This window comes from Marmota marmota, unplaced genomic scaffold (assembly GCF_001458135.2).
Source record: "Marmota marmota marmota unplaced genomic scaffold, marMar, whole genome shotgun sequence".
In the NCBI taxonomy this organism is placed as follows: domain Eukaryota; kingdom Metazoa; phylum Chordata; class Mammalia; order Rodentia; family Sciuridae; genus Marmota; species Marmota marmota.
Window position 1 is genome coordinate 6710430 of NW_026000240.1, and position 25206 is coordinate 6735635.

The 25206-nt window shown below is 34.8% G+C and overlaps 1 protein-coding gene across 2 annotated transcripts in view; it reads left to right on the forward strand.

Annotated features, from left to right (window-relative positions):
• Nucleotides 1–25206, forward strand: part of Polq (DNA polymerase theta) — a 107082-nt gene that overhangs the window by 42767 nt on the left and 39109 nt on the right. For both annotated transcript variants that reach the window (XM_015486728.2, XM_048793941.1), the window contains exons 10-15: nt 3331–3473; nt 5078–5282; nt 5500–5642; nt 15757–15950; nt 17087–17211; nt 19057–19300. In XM_015486728.2, the coding sequence (XP_015342214.1) occupies nt 3331–3473; nt 5078–5282; nt 5500–5642; nt 15757–15950; nt 17087–17211; nt 19057–19300 (1054 nt within the window). The remainder of the gene's footprint in view (nt 1–3330; nt 3474–5077; nt 5283–5499; nt 5643–15756; nt 15951–17086; nt 17212–19056; nt 19301–25206) is intronic.

A 25206-nucleotide genomic window follows, 5' to 3' on the forward strand; every position in this document is an offset into this window, starting at 1 on the left:
TTTATAGGTGTTCTTCAGAAGGGATAGACTCTCGCTAATTAGTGTGACCCATGATTCTGTGTGAGCCAGCTTCTAGTGAACCCAGGTAGTCAGAGCCTGCTTTTGGGTTTCTGCCTTTGCTTTAATTTCAAGTGGGGCTACTGACTCGGCTCTGCTTTTGAGTCAGAACTGTCTGAACTCTGCAATTAGGGAGAGTTGCTGGTTAGACATTGCAATCGACTATGATTGGAATGGGTCCCAGGGTGTATTTCCTGGCTAGATGGTACCAAAATTTGAGATCTTTAGAGGCCAGTCTTGCAAGCTGGACCTTGATGTTAAGCAGAGCTGCTGCTCAGTCTGCATGGAACCAGCTGCTATGCTAAGAAGTGCATAATCAAGGTTTGCCTTCCTGTCTAGATAGGACCTTGAGTTGTGTTTCACAGAGCACTGTTAAAACTTCCAGATGTGGCAGAACTAGTCCTTGCTCTTTGCTGAAATGTGCTGTGGTGGTTATCTCTCTCCCTGTACAGAGTCTTGGATCTGGCATTGGGGCTAGACCTGGAGGCTGGCTATCCAGGGATCCAAGCCAGTCAGAACTTCCCACACCACTCTGAGTGACCAGTTCATAGCAAGCATTGCTGTTGTGCACAGTAATGTTGTTGGCTGGTATTTTTAGGCAGGTACCCCTGCTGGCAGGTACACAGAGCTTCCACCAAGACCTGCCTGCTGTTCACCGTGAGCTCACCTCCTGTTTTGTTTCTACCTGACCCTAGGTGATCTAGGTGGGCTTCTTGGGATTATAGTGGAATGCTAGGAAGCTACATGTCTGCTTCTGATTCTCTTTTCCTACTATAGAAACCATGAGTCCTAGGGATGCCTCTCCTTTGGCGCTGTGATGACCTTTGGACACTGTGCTCTGATGTGGTCAAAATGAAGTCATTTATTTTAGTTCCGTGTGTGTGTGTGTGTGTGTGTGTGTGTGTTTGCTGGGGTAGAGGGAGGGAGGCTGACAGGGTAGGATTCTGTTGTCATGCAGATGCCTCAGGTTTATTTTCAAGTTTGGAGGTCTTCACAAAGGATCCTTTCTGGGGAGAGGGAATGGGTTGGTAGTGAAACCTGGGAGCTCCTATTCTACCTTTTGCAGGCATCTTGTGTCTTTTTTTCATAATGGCACCTTTCTTTTTGTAATTATGTCTAGATAAGTAGTCAATGATTATCCAGTTTATAGTCATTTCATTTTATCCTGTCATTCTCAACTTGGCAGTCAGTGATAGGAAAGCATCAACTGTACATCTGTACTTTTTCTGCCTGGTATGGTTAGGATACAGTATCACAATGCCAGTTTTATTTAGAGGATATACAATCAATCAACAAATATATGAAAAAATGTTCATCATCTCTAGCAATCAGAGAAATGCAAATCAAAACTACTCTAAGATATCATCTCACTCCAATCAGAATGGCAGCTATTATTAAGACAAACAACAATAAGTGTTGGCGAGGATGTGGGGGAAAAAGATACACTCATATATTGCTGGTGGGACTACAAATTGGTGCAGCCAATATGGAAAGCAGTATGGAGATTCCTTGGAAATCTGGGAATGGAACCACCATTTGATCCAGCTATCCCTCTCCTTGGTCTATACCCAAAGGACTTTAAATCAGCATACTACAGGGACACAGCCATATCAATGTTTCTAGCAGCACAATTCACAATAGCTAAACTGTGGAGCCAACCTAAATGGCCTTCAATAGATGAATGGATAAAAAAAATGTGGCATATATACACATGGAATTTTATTCAGCAATAAAAAGAGAACAAAATCATGGCATTTGCAGGTAAATGGATAGCACTGGAGAAGATAATGCTAAGTGAAGTTAGCCAATCCCCAAAAAACAAATGCCGAATGTTTTCTCTGATATAAGGAGGCTGATTCATAGTTGGGTAGGGAGGGGGAACATAGGAGGAATAGACAAAGTCTAGATAGGGCAGAGGGGTGGGAGGGAAAGGGAGGGGGCAGGGGGTTGGCAAGGATGGTGGAATGTGATAGACATCATTATCCAAAGTACATGAATGAAGACACGAATTGGTGTCAACATATGTTATATACAACCAGAGATATGAAAAAAATTGTGCTGTATATGTGTAATAAAAATTGTAATGCATTCCACTGCCATTTATTTTTTAAAGAAATCAATAAAAAAATTCACACTCATGCCCTTCATTTTGCTTATTGAACATCGTATTTAACTGTTGCTTTTCCCACATCATTGGATTCAGTTTTGAAAATAATTCTTTACTCAATTATCATAATAACCTAAAGCATTTAGATTAAATATTATAATGTGACTTTTTAAGATATTTATAAGTATTTTAAAATTTATTTGTTATCACTGTGACTAGTAATTTATATTTGCATTTTACTTTATAGTTTTTAAAGTATCTCTACTACCTAATTATTAAACAATAATGGTTGGTCCTTTAGCTGAAGGAAAAGAGCTATTTCTGTATTAACTTAGGTTCTGCAGCTGGGGCCTGCTAAATAATTGATAATGGATTACCTGAGAAAAGGCATGCAAACTTCATTTGATATTGATAATTTAATTTTTATGTGCATGGAAGCTTTCATGGAAATGAAGATTCCCGCAAGGCTGTTAGACCTAGGGTCTTATAGTTTATATGATATTTCTCCATAAATTGTAGACAAGTGAAAAGACAAAGGAAAAGGTGTTTGATTTTCTTAGGGCACTAAATCAGGAAAAGATTATATATATAGGAAACTAATGGCAGAAGTTTATATAAGAATATTTGTTTGTACAGACCTATCTCAAAAAGGACCTTCTTGGCTGGGGTTGTGGCTCAGTGGTAGAGTACCTGCCTAGCATGTGTGGGGCACTGGGTTCGATTCTCAGCACCACATATAAATAAATAAAATAAAGATCCATTGACAGCTAAACAATAATAAAAAAAAAGGACCTTCTGTCTCCTATGATAAGGGTTCTTCTCTTGGTATGGGTGAGGAAAGACGAAACATATTCACAAAGGGAAATTTATGTCTTACTTTAGGCAGACTGGGAGAGGACAAAGCATTCTCTCTGTGTTTGTTGTTTTCTTATTGCCTTTAGCTCAAAATAATCTTTACACCTAAGTAGCAAATTTTAGGGTTGCATATTATGGTTTCCTTGTATCCAAAGTGTAAGAAGTAAAAGCATTAGACATAATGCTATGACCGTAACAACCATTATCATCTTTTACCTCTTTTTAAACAACTAAAACCAATTAAGTTCTCTTTATCAAGTATCTTATGGAAATGGATTGGGGTTTTGACAACCTATGGTTTTTGTTTATAGGTGAGAGTATCTTAGTTTGTAAGAACTCTGAGAAATCAAAGGGCATAGCTCTACTTCAGGGATCTCTAAAACCTGTTCGCAGCTGTCTGCAAAGACGAGAAGGAGAAGAAGTAACTGCCAGTATGATACGAGCTATTCTGGAGGTAAGACAGGGTTCAATAAACTACCACTTGGCTCTTTTATACCTATGTTAACATGGTAGTACTTTAGTAGGTGAAAATATTTTTGTTGTTGTATGAGGAACAGAACTCAGGAATGCTCTACCAATGAGCTACATCTTTGATCCCCTCCCCCCTCGCTTTTTAAAAATTCTAGGACAGGATCTAAATTGCTGAGGCTGGCCTTGAATTTGAGGACTGGCCTCCTACCTCAGCCTCTTGAATAGCTGGGAATACAGGCATGTGCCTCTGTGCCTGGCTAATATGTGAAAAATCTTGTCTCTCTTTCTCTTTTTAAATTATTTTATATTTTTAGCCTTCCCAAATCTGAATTTGTACGTGTTTCAGCTAGTGCTCTATCAATTCACTTCAAAATAATAATTAAAAACTGAATGCCAGATGGTTCTTTTCACTTTTTAGATATTCTTTATTGTTTTTTGAAGTTAAAGGTAACAAAAAATGTACGCAATTCCTCCATCTAGATCATATCTTATGACACTAAAATAAAATCATGGTACAACTATATATGATTAGAAGTTTACAATAATACAGAAAAATCTCAACAATATTCAACAATAGTACAACAAATTCTGTACAATAATACAGAAAAATAAAACCTTTCTTTGCTCAGATTCCTCAAAGGTAACCCCCTGATGAGCATTTCAAGTTTGATTCAGACATGTTTTTTGTGCTTATATCAGCATGCCTTGGTGTTGCTTTCAGCACCAGTACTAGTGATATTGGTGCCTCTATGTGAATTCTTTTCTAATCAGTTTGGGAAAAAAAGAAAATACTTGATAACATAGGGTCAGGAATGATGTCCAAAGTAGACACATTGATACATTGCTGAAACTCTTTTGGAGAGCAATTTGGCCTTACCTGCTAAAATTGAAACTACATATACCCATTTGCCTAGCAGTTCTACATCTAGGAATTTTATCCAGGAATATATTTGTGAAATTATATTAAATTAAATGTAAAAAATATTTTTATAGCACTATTAGTTAATAACAAAAAAATGGAAAGAAACTAAGATACCATTAATACGAATTTTGTGGCAAAAGATGCTTTGTGGTCATTAAAAAGCTCTGTGATGATATGTGTCCAATATAAAGTAAAAGAAGGCAAGAGACAAATTTGTATATATAGTAAAGTAGCTATGGGTAAAATAATATCTGCAATAAGTGACTTCATGTTTTCTTGCACCTATTCCCACCTTTCTGTGTGGGAAGTATTCAATAGTAGCATTCCTCCTATGTGCCTTAGAGGAAGGATGAAAACATTTGATTTGGTTCATGACCTTGAACTATCACTACCTCTTTCATGTGTATTGTTAGTTCTGAAATTTCAAATGGATAATGATTCATTTATTTTTGTTTATAAGCAAATACTATGTCTACCTACCTTGAGGGAAAACTTTTCATGTTGTTAGCAGGTACTATCTATATTTGCAGTATGTGATGATGGAAGAGAGTTAATAAGAGTATCTAAGATTCTGAAACTATTTTAAGAGAATAAAATCTCTTATATTATGAAGGCCTGTATATCTTATAAAAAATTTACAGAAGTTTTTAAACATTTTCTATCAGATAATAGTTGGTGGTGTGGCAAGTACATCAAAAGATATGCAGATGTATGCTTCTTGTACATTTTTGGCTGCAAGTATTAAAGAAGGGAAGCAGGGAATTCAGAGAAATCAAGATTCTGTCCAACTTGGAGCAATCGAGGCCTGTGTGATGTGGCTACTAGAAAATGAATTCATCCAGATTACAGAAGACAGTGATGGAACAGAAGGTAAATATGAGTTCTCAGTTAAAATTTATTTACTGTTTCATCTTCTACTCACTTTTCTGAAAATCTTGCTTATAAATTTCTGCATGTTAGGTAAGATTCTGTTTGTAAAATTGATGAGAGCTGAGAAGGTTAATACAGGAATATAGAAAGACAATGTTTTGTTTTATTTTATATTATTTTTAACATTTGCTCCTGTGTTTCTTCACTCCCAAACCAGGAAAGGTGTATCGTCCAACACATCTTGGTTCTGCTACCCTTTCTTCATCACTTTCTCCAACTGATACCTTAGATGTTTTTGCTGACCTCCAAAGAGCAATGAAGAGTTTTGTTTTAGAGAATGATCTTCATATTGTCTATCTGGTAAGTTCTGCCTTTTTAACTTTTATATTTGTGCAAATTGGAAGGAAAAAAAAATAAAACCTTGGAGCATCAAAAAACACCTAGGGAACATCTTGTCTGTTTTCCTTGATCAGGTTAGTAGTGGTGGGAATAGCAAAGAAAAGGCAAGGAGAGAATTGTTTTAAATAAGCTAAATCTTCAGTGACCTTTTAGTTTATTTTCTCCAACCTGTTTAAAAAGGGATTTGAGATAGTTTATAAAAAATAGTTTATTTTACAACATGTAAAAGAAAAGCAAAAGACAAGGGATATCAGAAAATTAAAGATTAACATAATACAAAACTCATGAAGAGTTAAAGAGGCATGCTGTTACATCATATACTCGTGTCAAATTTGGTTCTGAATTTTCTAGCAACTAAAGGAGAGAAACTTGATTAGTCTCCATATTAATAAAGTAAAATGCATAAAATTGCCTAAGAGAAATTTAGTCCTAAAATAATACTTTGGGACTCATAGTATTGATAAATCTCTATAATAAATGCAGAAAGGAATTTTAAGTTTGTTTGTATTGTACCATCTTCCATTAGTGTAACAAAGATTTTGATAAGAATTATAGAGTTTGAGGCCATATTTTCTAGCAAGAACTTGACTAGATAGTAATAGTAATTATTTTTATCAGTTAAGAACAGATACAAGTCAGGTGCTGTGGTGTGAGCCTGTAATGCCAGTGGCTTGGGAGTTTGAGACAGGAGGATTGTGAGTTCCAAAGCAAGGCACTAAGCAACTCAGTGAGACCCTGTCTTTAAATGAAATATGAAAAATAGGGGCTGGGGATGTGGCTCAGTAGTTGAGTGCCCCTGAGTTCAATCCCCAGTACTAAAAAAAAGAAAGAAAAGAAAAAAAAGAACATGTACATTCACTTTGGTAAGCAATTCCGGAGAGGTAAAATTGAAATTTTTGTTAGAATGAAGAAGGCCTATCGGGGAGTGTACTTTTAAAACACTATATAGTGAATAGAGGGGAACTGTCTAGATAGTGTATTTTTTCTTTTCACAAATATACTTAATAAATGGATGATAATGGGCTATGGACAATCAATGGGCCAAAAGTTCTGTGTTCTAAAATGTGGCTGGGAAGATTCTCTTAGCAGGCCTTACCAATCATCTACCATGGCCTTAAAAATAAGTCTAATTTATCATACAGTGGCCAAGTTTGTGAGGTTTAGGGTCAGATTGCCATAATTTGACTATTGACCTCATCACATATACCTTGGATCAATACTCAACCTCTCTCAAGATGCTCTTTCCTTATTTGTAAAATGGAGATAGTAATAATACCCACCTTGGGGCTGATAGTCTTTGATGAATGTTTGACATCTTAGTAAATATTTAATACATTTTATCTACTTTTTTTTTTCTAGTAAATTCTCTATAAGCATTATGTAAGTCGTTTATCAAATCACTAATTACTCCTATCCCTCTGTGAAATAAAGACCGATGCTAGGCATTGGAATGCTGAGTGCTTATGGCTAGCAGACTCCTGCACTTCTCTTGCTGCTTGAGTTGTATGCCCTTCGAAAGTTAATTTCATTTGTTCCCAAACTTGTTCATGCCAATTTATGTCTGTGAAAAATAGGCTGAATGCAAATTATTTAAAAAATTGCTAATTAAATATGTGAGTGGGACAACTATAAAAGCTCTGAGAAAAACTTACAAAGTGTAGAAAAAAACAGGATACTGCTTATAGATTATTTTGCAGTTATCTTTTTATGTATTTCTAAATTCACTTTACAAAACAGAAGCTAGAGTTCTTAAGAGTGCATTGTGGGTGTGGTTTAACTAAGAAAACAATGATAAATTCTAACAGACCTTAGAAGGTCTTATAAGGAAGGCTTGACCCTAGCTCAAAATATTAGCAAATAAATATGCATTTATGTTTTAGGTTAAAATATTTATACTTTGCATATTCTTTTTTATTTTTTGAATATTTAAAACATGTATATGATTCAAAGGTTAGAAGTATATTAAAAGAAATAGAGAAGCCAGACTCCTGTATCTCTGGCATGGTCTTCCCACTCCCTTCGTAAATTACTGTTTTCATTAGTTTTGATATCTCTCTTTTCTTGCTTCATCTTATAAAAATTAACAAGGAGTAATGTATAATCTTCACCTTCTTTCTTTTGCAGATGATGACATCATGCATACATTGTTCTATACCTTCATTTTCCTTACAATGTGATGTATCTTGGAAATCATTCTATATCAATTTATGGAGAGTTTTTTATTTCTTAGTTGTGTAACACTGTTGAATGGGTACAAGTACTGATGTTTATTCAATCAGTTCTCTATTGATGGACATTTGGATTGTATCCAATATTTTGTTATGGCAAATGATGCTGCCATCACACAGTGTTTAGTATTTACAAAGGTTTATCTTTGGCACAAACTCTCAGAAGTATGAGATTGCTGGGTAAAGAAAACCACAAGTGATTCTGGCTTTGCTTGATTGCCCTCCATAAAGTCTGTATCATTTTCCAATTTTGTCAGAGAAATATGTTAGAATTTGTTTTTTGCTCAGCCTTATAAAAATAGATTATATTGTCAAGATTTTGAATTTCTGAATGTAGCTTTAATTTACATTTAATTTAAAATGTACATAATAGATTGTATATTATGAGTATATGTGAACATTTTTCATATGCTTAAGGGCAATTTGCTCATTTTTCTATTGCATTTTTTGGTCTTTTATATACTAGGGAGATGTATGCTTTGTGGTGTAACTGGAAAGTATTTTCTTCCTGTTAGTCACTTTTTTGTCTTTGCTCGTTGTGTTGTATCTAGAGCATTCTAAAAATGCAGCTAAAGTCAAGAGCTTTTGAATTAATGAGAAAGTCTTTTCTTGCTCTGAGATCAATAAGGAATTCTCTCACATTTTCCTCAAATATAATCCTTTTATTCTGAGCTGTGCTTTATTTGGAGTTTATCCTGAAGTATGATTCTTTAATTTTTTTCTTATTTTCCATAATGGTTATCTGCAATTCCAGCATCATTTATTAAAAGGTTCATTTATTCACAATGATTCAAGATGACAACTTTTATATACTAATTTCCCATTGAATTTGGGTATATTGCTAATTTCCATCTCAATTGGATATTTTTCTGTTTTATTTGTTTGTCTGGAAACAAACAAATAAGATTATTTTGTGTGGTAGTACCTCTGTTTTAGTTAAAAGCTTTTATCGGGCTATTTTCCCTTCATTGCTTTTCTTTTTCATTAGTTATAGGTATGCTTGTTTACTCTTTAATATAATGTTTAGAATTAACTTGGTAATTTTTATTGGTATCTTTAAATTTTTAGTATCACTAATAATTCTAGTAATAAATTATAATAATATAATTAATATAATAAATTATAGTAATTATAATAAGTGATGGTAGTATTAATAATTGGTGTGTGAACATGAGGGGGACTTCCTTTTTCTTGTCAAGTTGCCTTGCTCAGGGAAAGGAATGTTTCTCTTCTGTTTAAGTCTACTTTTGGGCTCTCAAGGGTATTTTGAAGATTTTCTCAGATTTTGAGCATTTATTTATTTTTTAAACAGCTTTATTATGATATAGTTTACATATGACGTGTATAGGGTACAAATCAATGCCTTTTTATATATTTACAGAGCTGTGCAATCATCACCAACATGTGATTTCAGAACATTTTCATCACCTCAGGAAAAACCCTGTAACGCATCACTCCATATCTAGCAAACCACATTTTCCTCTAGCCTCCTCATTCTCCTCCAGCCCTGGGCAATCATTAATATATTCACGGTGGTTTTTGTTTTTATAAACTTTTCCATTGTGTAAATTTTATATAATGGAATCATATAATGTGTTGTCTTTTGTGACTGGTTTCTTTTACTCAGCATGATGTTTTCAGGATGCATCTATGTTATAGCATCTATCAGTACTTAAGTCCTTTTAATTGCTGAATAATGTTCCATTATGTGGATATACCACAAAAACTTTTTTGTATATATATGTTCATCATTTGATGGCATTTGGGTTGTTCCCACTTTTTTACTATTATGGATAATGCTTCTCTGAATATTTGTGTACAATTTTTTATATGGATGCATGTTTTGAATTTTCTTGAATATAACCCTGGGAATAGAATTGCTAAATCAAATGGTAATTCTATTTTTAATATTTTGAGAACTCCAAACTATTTTTTTTTCAAAATGGCTGTTGAATTTTACATTCTCACCAGCAAGTACACAGTTCTTATATGTTTATATTCACATTAATGCTTGGATCAATACTCAACTGCTCTCAAGATGTTCTTTCCTTATCTGTGTTTTTGAATGTAGCCTAGTGAGTGTTAGGTACTGTCATTATGGTTTGACTAATGATGTTGAGCATCATGTACTAATTGGGTGTTTGTATGTCTTCCTTAGAGAAATACCTAAATAAGTCCTTTGCCTATCTTATAATTGAGATGTAAGAATTGTTATGTATTTTGGATATTGATGGATGATTTGTAAATATTTTCTTCTTTTCTGTGGGTGGTTGTTATGGTTTTGAAATGAAACATCCCCCAATAGCTCATGTGTTGAAGTCTTGCTCCCCAGTGTACACAGTACAGAGGTGGACCTTTTAGGAAATGACTATTGGATCATGAGGGCTCTAACCTTACCAGTGGATTAATCCATTTGATGAATTAATCATTTGGACTATTGGGAGGGATTGGAGGTTGTAGGAGGTTGGCCCTAGTAGAAATGACTGGGTCCTTGGTGGTGTGCCCTGGGGACTATATCTTATTCTCTAGCTCTTCCTTCCCTCTCTCTTCTCTCTTTTTGCCTCCCTTTGCCATGATGATCTGCTTTACATCAGGCCAAAGCAATAGATCTAGTCAACTGTGGACACAACCTCTGAGACTGAAATAAAAATAAAATCTTTCCTCCTACAAAATCAATCTTTCCTCCTTTAAGTTGTTTTTCCCCAGGTATTTGTCACAGTGATAAAAAGCTCATGGTGTTTTTTGTTTGTTTGTTTTGTTTTTTGCATCAGGGATTGAACCCACAGGTTCTTAACCACTGAGCCTTTTTATTTAATTTTTAAAATATTTGAAATAGGTTCTCACTAAGTTGGTTAGGACCTTGCTAAATTGCTGAGGCTGGCTTTGAACTTGCAATCCTCCTGCCTCAGCCTCCCAAGCTACCGGGATTACAGGTATACCACTACACCTGGCTGTCTTTTTGTTTTTGATTATGTCTTTTGAGACAAAAAAGTTTTTTTTTTTTAATTTTGATGATGTCTCTTGTTGCTTGTGCATTTGATGACATAGTTAAGAATTCACTGAGTAATCCAATGTCAAAAGATTTATTCCTATTTGTACCTTTGAAGGGTGTGATTGTTTCAGCCCCTATATTTGTATGATTCATTTGATTAGTTTTTATGATGGGAGTAAAGAAAGTGTCTAATTTTATTCCTTACAATGTGCATATCTGGGGGTCCCAGCGCTAGAGCTGAAAATACTATTCTTTCTCTATTGAATTGTCTTCTCATCCTAATTGAAAATCAGTTGACTAGAAAGTGAGGGCTTGAGCTGAGGTGTGGAGAGGTGGCTCTATGGTAGAGTGTGTGCTTAGTCTGTGCAAGGCCCAGAGCAATCCTGCCACCCGAATTGAGGGCTTATTGTGGACTTTCAGTTCTAATTAATTGATTGATGTGTCTATCCTTATGTTCATGTCATCCTGTTTTGGTTATTGTAGCTTGGTAGAGAGTTTGGAAATAAGGGAGTATTTGTCCTCCAACTTTGTTTTTTCATTTTCAAGATTTTTTTTTCTAGCAATCTAGAATAGTAAAATATTCTAGATTACTTACATTTCCATATGAGTTTTAGATGATGTTGGATGATTTGTAAATATTTTCTTCATTTCTGAGGGTTGTTGTTATGGTTTTGAAATGAAACATCCCCCAAATAACTCATGTGTTGAAGTCTTGTTCCCCAGTGTTAATTTCTGCAAATCTAGTTATATTTTGGTAGAGATTGTCTTGAATCTGTAGATCAATTTGGGAAACATTGTCAACTTAACAATATTAAGTCTTTGTATCCATACACATGGGTTGTCTTTCCATTTATTTAAATCTTTAATTTCTTTCAAGTTTTACAATTCTTTTGTTAAATTTATTCCTACATATTTTATAGTTTTTGAAGCTTTTTTTGTTGCATCTATTATAAATGGAATTGTTTTCTTAGTTTGTTTTTTGTATTATTTATTAAAATTACATAAAATGTTTCCTTTTGAGTATTGCTTTTGTGTCCTGTTATGCATTGAATTTGAAATATTATCTCTAATAATATTTTGTTGGGTTTCTTGGGATTTTTCAATATTTTATCGTTAGGATTATATCAGCTGCAAATGTAGATAGTTTAGCTTCTTCCTATTTAATCTGGATGTGTTTTATTTCTTTTGCTTGCTTAATCGACCTGGCTAGTTCCCCTAAATGTGGAATAGCGATGGTGAAAGCAGACATCTTTGTCTTGTTCTTGATCTTAAAGGGAAGGTCTTTCACCGTCAGGTATGTTGACTGCGGTATTTTTGCAGATTGACTTTATCAAGTTAAAGAAGTGTTAGATTTTGTCAAGTTTTTTTTCCCCTGGATTTATTAAAACCACATGGTGTTTGATTACTGGGTATTCTAATAATTTTGAATTTTCTGGAGCAGTCAAGTTGGTCATATTGCATAATGCTTTTTTATATGTTGCTAGGTTTGGTACTATTTTGTTGAGAATTGTTGCATCTGTATTCATAGGATATCTGGTCTGAGTTCTCATTCTCATGATGTCTTTGGGTGGTTTGAATTTAATACTAGCTTCATAGAATGAGTTAGAGTGTTCCCCCCCTTCTGATATTTTTGAGAAGAAATCACCAAGGATTGCATTCTTATTTAAAATGTTTGTTAGATCACTAGTCAAGCCATCTGGGCTTGAGCTTTTCTTTGGAATAAATTTTTTGATGATAAATTCAACATCTTTACTTGTTATAGGTCTATACAGATTTTTTTTTTTTTTCTTGAGCCAGTCTTGGTAGTTTGTGTGTTTCCAGAAAATTTTCCATTTCATCTGTTATTCAATTTGTTGGCTGTGAATTGTTCACAGAGCTCTCTTATAATTCTGTTTATTTCTATAAGATCAGTGACAGTTCTATTTCCCTTCCTTTTTTCTTTTGGTGTTATTATTGTCACACTTGTTACAAACCTAACAGTACATTTGCAATTTATATCATTATATATCTTTAAAGAAGCTGAAAGAAATATATACTTACAGAGTTTGTTCCGTTAACATTTCTATTTACCGTTTCTTTTGATTTATTTCTACGCATTTGAGTTATCATCTTTCATCATTTCCTTAGTCCAATGCAGCTTTGCTTCCTCCTGCCTCCTTTAAACTGTTATTGTCAAATAGTTTGTACCCATGTACCTATTATGGTCCATCATCTTTATCCTTCCCTCACCACCTTTCTCTAGGTTTGGTAATACTTCTATTCTCTACTTCTTTGAGATTATATAGTTGCTTTTAAAAATCAATCAAGAGGAGAAAAAGGAATTATGCACTTTAATAATCTTTTTTTTATGTAAGCACACAGTTATCTTTATTGGCCATCTTTGCGTTTAGAGTAGAATTGAAATACTGTTTGGAGTTATCTTCCTTCAACCTGAAGAGCTTACTTTAGCATTTAAGAAAAGAATGCTAGTAAAATTTTCTATTTTTGTTTATCTAAGAATATCTATTATGTCTTCAGTTTTGAAAGACAGTTTTCTCAAAGTTAACACCAAAAAAACTCAAATAACCCTATCAATAAATGGGCTAAGGAACTGAACAGACACTTCTCAGAATATGATATACAATCAATCAACAAATATATGAAAAAATGTTCAATATCTCTAGAAATTAGAGAAATGCAAATGAAAACTACTCTGTCAGAATGGCAGTTATCAAGAATATAAACAACTATAAGTGTTAGTGAGGATATGGGGAAAAAGTCACACTCTTACATTGCTGGTGGGACTGCAAATTGATGCAACCACTTTGGAAAGCAGTATGGAGATTCCTTAGAAAACTTGGAATGGAACCACCATTTGACCCAGCTATCCCTCTCCTAGGTCTATACCCAAAGGACTTAAAAACAGCATACTACAGGGACATACCACATCAATGTTTATAGCAATACAATTTACAATAGCTAAATTATTGAACCAACCTAGATGCCCTTCAATAGATGAATGGATAAAGAAACTGTGGTATATATATACAATGGAGTATTACTCAGCATTAAAAGAGAATAGAATTATGGCATTTGCAGGTAAATGGATGAAGTCAGAGAATATCATGCTAAACGAAATAGGCCAATCCCCAAAACCAAAGGCCAATGTTTTCTCTATTATGTGGCTGCTGATCCACAATGGGAGGGGGCAGGGGAAAAATGGAGGAACTTTTATTGGATAGAGGGGTGTGAGGGGAGGGGAGGGGGCATGGGGATAGGAAAGATGGTAGAATGAGAAAGTCATCATTATCCTAGTTACATGTATAATTGCACAAATGGTGTGACTCTACATTGTGTACAACCAGATAAATGAAAGTTGTGCTCCATTTGTGTACAATGAATTGAAATGCATTCTGCTGTCATGTATAACTAATTAGAACAAATAAAAAAAGAGAAAGTTTCCTTTATCTAAAATTCATGGTCGATAGGGTTTGTTTTCTTTCAACAGTATAACTGTGTCCTCTCATTGTCCCAAAGTTAGCTTTTAATCTTATTAGGTGTCCATTGTATATGATGACTGGCTTTGTTTTCCTTGCCACTTTCAAGATTTTATCTTTTAGTTTTTAACATTTTGACTGTGATACATCTTGGGTGGATCTCTGCATTGGAGTTCACTGAATTTCTTAGATATGCACATTAATAGTTTTCATGAAATTTAGTATGTTTTTAGCCATAATTTCTTCAGATGTTTTTTTCTGTTCCTTTCTATCTCCATCTACTTTCATTATGCATGTGTTGGCAAACTTAAAGTTTACCATATTTCTCTGAGGCTTTCTCCATTGTTCTTCCCTCTTTCAGATTGCATAATCTCTACCAATCTATCTTCATGTTTGCTGAAGCTTATGTCACTTGGGTATATGGTCGAGCTCTCTATTCATTTTAGTTATTGTATTTTTCAACTCCAGAATTTCCATTTGACCCTTATTTTATTATCTTCTTTTAAATATTTATTTTTTTAGTTGTAGTTGGACACAATACCTTTATTTTATTTATTTATTTTTATGTGGTGTTGAGGATTGTACCCAGGGCCTTGCACGTGCTAGGGGAGCCCTCTACCACTGAGCTACAACTCCAGCCCCTTGACCCTTATTTTAATAACGTTCTCTTTATGCATGCTTTCTACTTGATGAGCCAGTGCCATCATGCAGTCTTACTTCTGTAAGTACGGCTTTCTTTTGTTCTTTGACCATACTTATTGCATCTGCTTTGAAGTCTTTGTTTATCCTAACATCTGGACTCTCTCATAGGTATTTCTTTTGCCTTGCTTTCTCCCCTGTGTTTGAGACACACTTTTCTCTTTTGCTCATGTGTTATAGTTTTTTGTTGAATCCTGGACATTTTAGATAAAATATCAACTCTGAATATTGATTTCTCCTTCTTTTATCTCTTCTTTCTGTTTTACTGATTCTTTCATGGCAATTACACAGAATACTTAAGACTGTACCTAGTGTATGGTATTGTGATTAAATGTGTGTAAGATTAAAGTTGTAGGATCTATAAAATCCAGTTTGTTTGCATAGTGGTGTCTTTCTTTTGTCCCAGCAGTGAGTTGTTCATGAGTAAAGGTTGTTTCCCACTTAAATGAAGTATATCACACATTTTTATAAGTCCTGAGGCCTTTGTCTTTATTATGAAATTTGTCTTTATGGATTTATAATTTTGTTCCTTTTGTAATGCAGTAGTGTTTTTTCCCCCAGTGCTGACTATTGGACGCAAGATCTTGCACATGGTAGGTGAGTGCTCTGCCACTGTGGCACATCCCCAGACCTCTGTAATGCACTAGTTTTAGCTAATGCCTGATATTTCTTCCCTTTAGGTGACACCTATGTTTGAAGATTGGATTACTATTGATTGGTATCGATTTTTTTGTTTATGGGAAAAGTTGCCAACTTCTATGAAAAGGGTGGCAGAGCTAGTAGGAGTTGAAGAAGGATTCTTGGCTCGCTGTGTGAAAGGCAAAGTAGAAGCCAGAACTGAAAGACAGCACCGGCAAATGGCCATCCACAAAAGGTAAACATAGTTGCTTGAACTCAGTGTGCTTCACCCAGTGTCTGGCTTAAAGCCAACATCCATTTGTTGTGGTAACTTTAATTGTCAACAAAATAAAAATTTTTGCTAACTATAGTAAAATTTTCAGTTTCTTATGTTTACTGAATTTATAAATATTTTAGTTTCTTCTTGCACCTTATACTTTAGCAACCATTACATACGAAGCTCTTTTAGAATGTCTGATTTCCCTTCCTTAAAGAAGATATGAATCAGAACTGTCAATTTACTGTGGAGTCACTTGGAATTATGCTTTGGGTACCTTAGAAGTAATTCATTACAAGTAGAAAAAGATACAGCAGATGAGGTAGAGAGGGAAGATGGGAGGGGAGGGGAGGGGGGATAGTAGGGGATAGGAAAGGTAGCAGAATACAACAGTCACTAATATGCCATTATGGAAAAATGTGAATGTGTAACCGATGTGATTCTGCAATTTGTATTTGGGGTAAAAATGGGAGTTCATAACCCACTTGAGTCAAATGTATGAAAGATGATATGTCATGAACTTTGTAATGTTTTGAACAACCAATAAAAAAAATAATAAAAATAAAAAAAAAGAATTATCATAATGATTAAAAAAATACAAAAAAAAGACTTAGGTGCGGAAATTTTAGTCTTTTAGCTTCTTCGAAATATAATAAAATTATTTTTCTTTTATTATTTACAACACATTCAAGTGTAAATTTTATAAGGATTTATATACTTGAATTACTTGTCATTGTTGCTTTTAAAATCAAAATCAGATTTTATAATCAGATTGTCATTTTATTTAAATGTGATTAGATGATCATATATCTATGTATCAAGTCTTCTTTTAATTTTCTGTGCCATTGTATTTTTTGAACCAAGTCTTATTCAAAATTAGCAGTATTGAAATATGAAGGACTTTTTTGTATACTGACATTAGTTCCTTGCTCTGTACTGCTCATACTGATCCATGCCAACACTTTGTCCACCAGCCTATTTCCTATTAGAAATCCTCCTGGAGTATTTAAACCCTCCATTGTCTTTGTGGTTCTTAGTTGCTTTGCAGCACACATTGTACTTTTGTAGTAGATACAAGTGATCTCTTACCATAATGTTGGTGATTTATTTTTTAGGTTTTTCACCAGTCTTGTGCTGCTAGACTTAATCAGTGAAATTCCTTTAAAGGAAATAAATCAGAAATATGGATGCAATCGTGGACAAATTCAATCTTTGCAACAGTCAGCTGCTGTTTATGCAGGTCAGTTAAAGGGTCTTACATTTATTGAACACTGGATTTATTGAAGACTCTGGTTGTTAAGATTTCTTTTGTTCAAATTCCATTTTATTATAAGTCTCTCTAATATTGGTATAATTTTGTGTAGTTCCTGTTATCATTAGAAAATCTGAAACTATGGCTTCTCTGGCCTCAGCATCCTGTATAGAGAACTGCTAAGAAGCTGAGTGGGCCTTATTCCCCCTCTGTTCCTAAGGAACCTGTTGACTGTTCCTCTTCTTTTTGTTCTGTTTGTTTGTTTTGGGTACTGGGGATTGAATTCAGGGGCACTCAACCACTGAGCCATAACCCCAGCCCTATTTTGTATAGCCCTATTATGTAGAGACAGGGTCTCGTTGAGTTGCTCAGTGCTTCACTGTTGCTGAGGCTGGGTTTGAACTTGCAGTCCTCCTGCCTCAGCCTCACAAGCTGCTGGGATTACAGGTGTGCTCCCCTGCACCTGGCCTGTTTATTTGTTTGTATTTTTAGTTTCCTTCCTTCCTTTCTGCCTGCCTGCCTGCCTTTTTTTTTTTTTCCTGTTGAAAGAAAAAATAGAAGTGAAGTGATCATGGTCTCCCTTTTCTCAAAGTACTGATTAACACATATTGGTGAAAATGAGAATGTGAAACAGAAAGCATTTTCTGGACTCTTGTCTGACTGTTTAAATTATTATCTCTTCTTGTTTATTTCCATATTTTTTTATTGGTGCATTATGGTTGTACTTACCAGTGGAATTTGTTGTTAAATATTCATATATTGCACACAATATAGCAATATAATTGTTAAATATCATCCCCTAGCTTTTCCTCTTTCCCTTCCCAATATTTTCTCTTCTTTTAGGAAGTATTTGTGTGCCTTAGTATATGAAACCCATGTTCTCTGAGCTAGAAAACAAGGAATTCTGGGTCTGATTTTATCAGGGACCTTCTTTCTTAGGAAAGAAACACTGGGCTACTAGAAGATGTATATATTTACATGAGCAGGAGGTTTCATTGTGATTGAAGGTGTGTGGATATGAAGGAGTGCTGAGGGGAAGATGGAGGCAGTGGATGGTGAGGGGGAGGGACTCTCTAACTCACTGGCATCATAGATCTAAGACTGCCTTTAGGATTAATGTTCTCATAGGGAGGTGACTCAATGGCATGACACTTGGCTGCTCTGACCTCTTTATTTCAATTGGGTTTAGCTGTTTAAATGGCAACCTGGAATTTTACTCTTTGTAGTTCTTGTAGCATTTGAATATTTAGATCAGCTGTCTTCCTCTAGGTGGAAAGAGTCCCTCACTTGTATTTTAGAGTTCTCTCTTCCTTAAGTAATTTAGGAAGAAGCTGGATGCATAGGTGCATGCCTTTAATCTCTACTACTCGGGAGACTGAGGTAGGAGATCACAAGTTTGAGGCCAGCCTTAGCAACTTAGAGACTGGCTCAAAAAAAGGGCTGATGCAGTGCAGTGGTAACCCTGGGCTCAATTCCTAGTACTGCCAAAAAAGGAAAAAGAAAAGTAAGGCAGAGGGGAATGGACTACTGGGAAGGCTTTTTGTTTGTTTTGTGTTTATGTGTTCTGCCTCAGTTTTCAAATGTTAAATTTAGAATCAAGAATTAATGAAAGACAATTATTGTATTTAGCACATTTAGTGATCATTTTTCTAGGTCCTTAATATATGTCTGTTCTTCATTAACTTACCCCTTGGGCCTTGTGAAATCTTACAATTCTGCGGGAAATAAATCAAAGAAGTACATGTGAAGAAATGGAGAATTTGTGTATAAGGAGCTTTTTATTATTCTGTTTTTATCAGTCATTGTCAATTTAACACTTATTCTATCACTTAGGGATGATAACAGTATTTTCCAACCGTCTGGGCTGGCACAACATGGAACTACTACTTTCCCAGTTTCAGAAACGTCTCACGTTCGGCATCCAGAGGGAGCTGTGTGACCTGATTCGAGTATCCTTGCTTAATGCACAGAGGGCCAGGTTCCTCTATGCTGCTGGCTTTCTTTCTGTGGCAGACCTTGCCAGAGCAGATGTTGCTGAGGTGGAGGTGGCTCTGAAAAATGCTGTGCCTTTCAAAAGGTGAGAAAGCCCCTTTATTTACATAGGGTTATGAAATGATAAGGTTATGAAATGTCATGTCAGATAATGAAATTATATAATGATATGTATTAAAATGTTTTCCTCTTAATCTCATGACATACTTGATAAATGGAAGAATATGTGGCTACTTTTTTCTCCTTGAGGATGACTTTTCATTTTGTGTATTTTATAAATATTGCCTGATTGAAAAGCCACTTCTAAAAGGATCATAATTCTCTCCTGAAAAGATTGAATGAAAATACAGTACCAATGCTTTTGTCTTTGATGAATTTTCATTTTCATTACATATCCAGGGCTCATTGTATACTTTCTTTGGTCAGGAGCACTTTATTTTTTATTTTATTTTATTTTTTTGTGGTGCTGGAGATCGAACCCAGGGCCTTGTGCATGCGAGGCAAGCGTTCTACCAACTGAGCTATATCCCCAGCCCCAGGAGCACTTTAAAATGCATTCTTTGCAGAAATTCTTTGGAAAACTAGTCCTTCAAAACATTTTGTGAGGAGAGGATTCCTTGACACATTTTTGTGTGAATGTGGGGTTTAACCAATACATTGTATGGGCTGGACTCAGCATATAATCAAGGAGTAACTTAATTATTTTAACTGTCACTGTTGGAACTCACTCCAATATGAAAAACCAAACACATTCATAACTATTTAGTTACTTTCTGGTACTAGAAGTTTTATTTTCAGGTACCTAAGAATGTGTTCTCAATCAAAGCATTAATCTCTTTTCCAGTTCAATGTTTCTTTCTTCCCACTCATCTCTGGCTTGATCCAGGGTGTGGAACTTGTAACACACGGGGGCGTAGTCTTTTGCTATCCTCTTGGATCTTACATATCTCCTTCTCTATGTACCCTTTCTTTTTGATAATCTTAAGATTTAAGATTTCAGGTGGGAAGAAGGGAGGTGAGGTAAAGAGGCAGAAAATCTTTGATGGAGGTATTTGTTTCTGTATCGCTGTTTGACAGGATGCTAGCCTGTGCCCATATTATGGTTCTTTCTCTCCTGGGGTATCTTTGATTTCACTACATCCTCACTAATGAGAGCCCTAATGCGGAAGAAGTTGCAAGCTGTCTGTATCCAAACCAGTGTTATAAGGAGGGCCATGTAACAGTGTAATCAAAGTCAGGTTTATGGGTTTGATGAACATGGGTTCTTTTTGAAAGTGTTTTCCTCCGGAAAGGCCTGTGTCTATCTCAAAGTAAGAATGCCCCTCAGAGTCAATGATCATTGCAAACATTTGTAGAACTTTAACTGTGATAAGCGTTTTCACATTATTATTTTTATCAGTTCTCTCTGGTTGTAAAGATCATTGTATTTTTAGTGGTGTTTCAATTTTGTTTTTTCTCCTAAGCTCATATGGTTTTAGTGTGTGATTTTGTAGTGCCTGGGGTTTTTAAGGGATACATAGGGTATCATAGTAGAAATTTTTGGTCTCTCTCTCTCTCTCTCTTTTTTTTTTTTAATTGGGCATTAGGGTTCTTTGTACACATTTGTGGTTATTTTAGGTAATTTAGTAATTTAAAAAGTTTTAACAATTTTGAAGAAAAATTTTTGGAAAATGCTTTCTACTTTTTTTGGGGATGTGGGGTGAGTACCAGGATTGAACTCAGGGCACTTGACCACTGAGTCACATCCCCAGCCCTATTTTGTATTTTATTTAGAGATAGGGTCTCACTGAATTGCTTAGTATCTTGCTTTTGCTGAGGCTGGCTTGAATTCACGATCTTCCTACTTCAGCCTCCTGAGCTGCTGGGATTACAATGCTTTCTATTTTTCAAAACAATATATTTTAACCTTTTCTTAATAACTTTGTCAAATTAGCTAGGTCCTTTGTCATTCTAATATTAATTTTGTTTATTGTACATTAGTGATATATTGCAGAGCTATTAAAATGTGTAGACTTTTAATCTGTTGTGTATTGTTACTGTGCTCTGTGATTTGTGATTTTGTTTTTCCATCATTTTCCTGAGTGTCAGGCTACCAGCTGATTAGCTGGTATTTCTCATTGCTGTCATTTTCAGCAGTCTACTGAAGTTCAGCAGCTAGGACACAAACACTGAAGGAGTCATTAGAGATTAAAGAACTCCAGCTTTTTGTGAGTTCACAAAAAGGATGGGGTGTCTGTTTTAGAATTAGATAGACTTCTTTGGAAAGTCTACCTAGAATGTGACTTAAAACCAACTTCTAAAAGTGCTAGTCACCTCTGGAGTTTGGTTTTCATAGAACCTTTGGAAATATGTACTGATAGTTCCTGGGGTAAAGAAAATCAGGTATGGAAAAAAATCTTTACATGGTAACAACATGCCACAAATGATCCATTTTTAAAAAGTTCAGCTGAAAAACAGTGTTGTTTGCAAGCACATCACTTCTATATTATAGTGAGGTTGTTGCAAAGGTTATACTTCTGAAAGCCTAGAACCTATATTGATCAAAATTAGTGATAGTATTTAGCAGGACAAATTAGTATTATGTGCATCATGTAATACCATGAGGCCATTGTATTGCTTTTTAATTTTTTTTGGGGGGGGGGGTGAGGATGATATTATCTTGTTATTCCGTGTTCTTTTTTTAAAAAAATTATTTATTTTTTATTTATATATGACAGTGGAATGCATTATAATTCTTATTACACACACAGAGCATAGTTTTTCATATCTTTGGTTGTATGCTTTTTAATTTTTTTATAAATTAATTCATTTTTAAGATTGACAACATTTGTATGTGTCAATTTTGAGTGTGCCCAAGGAGGAATTTATGATGTTCAACGTGTTCAACATGAAGTTTTGAATAGGTATATATTGTAGAATGGCTAAGTTGAAACAAAACATAAGTTTTCTGTCTTGAGAACACTTAAAAATCTACTCTCAGTGATTTTTTAAAGAATTCAATGCAGTAATATACAATACTCCTAGAATATTTATTACCCAAAATGTTGAGAATGAATTTAATCATAAAGAAACAAACTAAATTGGAATACATTCTCCAAAATAATTGACCAGTCCTTTATAAAGGGAAGGGGCATGGGGTTATAAATGACGGTGGAACGTGATGATCATTATTATCCAAAGTACGTGTATGAAGATACGAATTGGTGTGAACATACTTGGTATACAACCAGAGATATGAAAAAAAAAAGTCTTTGAGTATTTTTCTAAACAAAAAATCAAGGGCCGTAAATCCTTCTGTGGGAAAGCAACTTTCCAGACTGAGGCAGGGGCCCTCTGTTTGCAGCCAGGAAATAGAAGATTTTTGATCCCAACCTGATCTTAGGGACTAGATTGCTTGATTGCTGCCTGAGAGATAACAATGTGCAGAAGATTCTAGGAGTTGGGAGAGGCATAATGAGGGTCATGGAGGAGTGTGCCCAAGGAGGAAGCTCAGGACCAACTTGTCAACTCCAGGGTTGTAGGGTGACAGCCACAGCAGATATTCAGAAATCCTGGAGAAAGGAGGAGAGGCAATGTAGCAGAGGAATTCCTTTTGTGCATTTTGAGTAGCTTTGTCTGTGGAGTGGAACACAGGGTTTTCTGGGCTCTCTTTCCCTGCCAACATAGTAGAGTTTTGACCCTATGGTTATTTCTAGCACTTGCAAGGTTTCTGGTCTAATTGTTAAATATTTGACACTTAAAAAAAAAAAAATATTTGACACTTGACTTTTGTGTAGCTTTAGATATAGAGATCTATTTCATTCTTCTACCTGTAGCTATCCAGTTTTCTCAGCATCATTTGTTAAAAATGCTTTCTTTTTTTTTTCCCAACAAATATTTTGGCACCTTTTCCAAGAATTAGATGACCGTAAGTGTGTGGGTTTGCCCTGTGTCTTCTATTCTGTTCCATTGGTCTTCCTGCCCTTTTTTTTTTTTTTTCCTAATATGGATTTTTCATTTTATTTATTTATATGCAGTGCTGAGGATCAAACCCAGGGCCTCACATATGCCAGGCAAGCACTCTACCACTGAGCCACAACTCCAGCACCCCCTCCCCCCACTTCTTGCCTATTTTAATGCCGGTACCATGCTGTTTTTGTTATTATACCTCTTTGTTATAATTTGAGACCAGGAATTGTGATTCCTGCTGCATTGCTCTTCTTGCACAATATTTCTTTGGCTACTCTGGGTGTCTTATTCTTCCAGATGAATTTAAGAACTGTTCTTTCTTATTCTGTTAAGAACGTCATTGGTATTTTAATGGAGTTTTATGGCCAATTGAGATCAATCAAAATTTAATTGGAGAACTGATATCTGTATAATGTTGAGTCAACATATCCAAAGATTGGTTGTTTCTTTGCATTTGATTTAGTCTTTGTTTTCCAGGAGGTTTTTTGTTTTTTTTTTTTGTTTGTTTTTAAAGTTTCCCTTGTAGATTTTTGTACATTTCTTGTTAAATTTATTCCTATTTAATATTCATTGTTATTTTAATTGGTGTTTCTCTTATATCGGATACATGATTATTAGTTGAGATTTGAAGGCTGCTGATTTTTATGCATGTCTTGTCCTGTTATTTTGTGAATTTCTTTATTGTTTGAGTTACTTTTATCATTGATTCTGTGGGGTTTTCCAGGTATGTTACTATTTTTTTTTCTATAAGTACAGGTATATTGCTTCTTCCTCACAATTTCTTGTGCTTTTATTTGATTTTTCATGCCAAATTGAATTATTTCTGGTTTTTAACTTGAATTAGTTTATCCTGCGATTGACTATTCTTCTAGTGTAGTTCCTCCCTTTTCTCATTTTCAGTTTTATTTTTCATTTCTTCTTCATGAAATATTTTGTTGAGAATGTTTTGTAGTGCAGGCTTTCTGGTTGTGAAATTTTTTTATATATTTGTTTATCATGGAAGGTTTTTATTTCATTGACAAATCTGAAGCTTAATTTTACAGGGTATTGTATTCTTGGTTGACATTCGTTTTCTTTCGAAGCCTGGGATATATGATTCCAAATCTTAGCTTTGATGGTCTAGCTTGAGAAACCAGCTGAAATTAGAATTGGTTTCCCTCTAAATGTGACTTGTTTTTCTTTGGCAGCACTTAGAATTCTATCCTTAGTCTGTATGTTTGGCATTTTCACAATAATTTGCCTTGGTGTGGGTCTGTTGTAATTTTGTATATTTGGGGTCCTGCATGCTTCATGTATTTGATTTTTCATTTCATTCTTAAGGTTTAGGAAACTTTCTGGTATTATGCATTTCTTTTGATTGTTTTTCTGAGCCTTTGTTTGATCTTTTTTAAATCTTAAGTTTGATCTTTTCCTGTTATCCCATATTTCTTGGAAGTTCTGTTCATGTTCTCCTAACATCTTTTCTCCGTGGTCAACTTTATTTTCAAGATTATATATTTTGCCTTCATTCTTGAAATTGTGTCTTCTAAGTGGTCTGGTCTGCTTGTGATATTTCCAATGAATTTTAAATTTTGTTTATTCATTCCTTCACTTCAAAGATTTTTGCTTTTTTTTCTTTCCCAGAATCTCTGTCTTGTTATAGAAGTGATCTTTTGCTTCCTGTATTTTCTGCTTTATATCATCTTTTACCTTGCAGATCAATTTAATTAGGGACACTTTAAACACCTTTTCTGACATTTCTATCACAGTGGTGTCAATAGATTCTGTTTTTTGACATATTTTGGTTTGTTTGGGGTGATTTGTTCCTTGGGTTTTTCATGTTGTTTGGGTGTCTATTGATCTAACAGTTGCTTTGAGGTAGTAGATATCCCTGAAGGTTTCCAGTATCTCATGGTTTATGGGGAGACAGATAATAACCACCAATGTAAACAAATTACAGCATTACACCAAATAGCTCTTGCTATGAAATCTGTAATGTTTATTGTCACAATAATCAGAAATGAAATGATCAGTTATTGCTCATGGCAAAAACAGTAAGTTTAC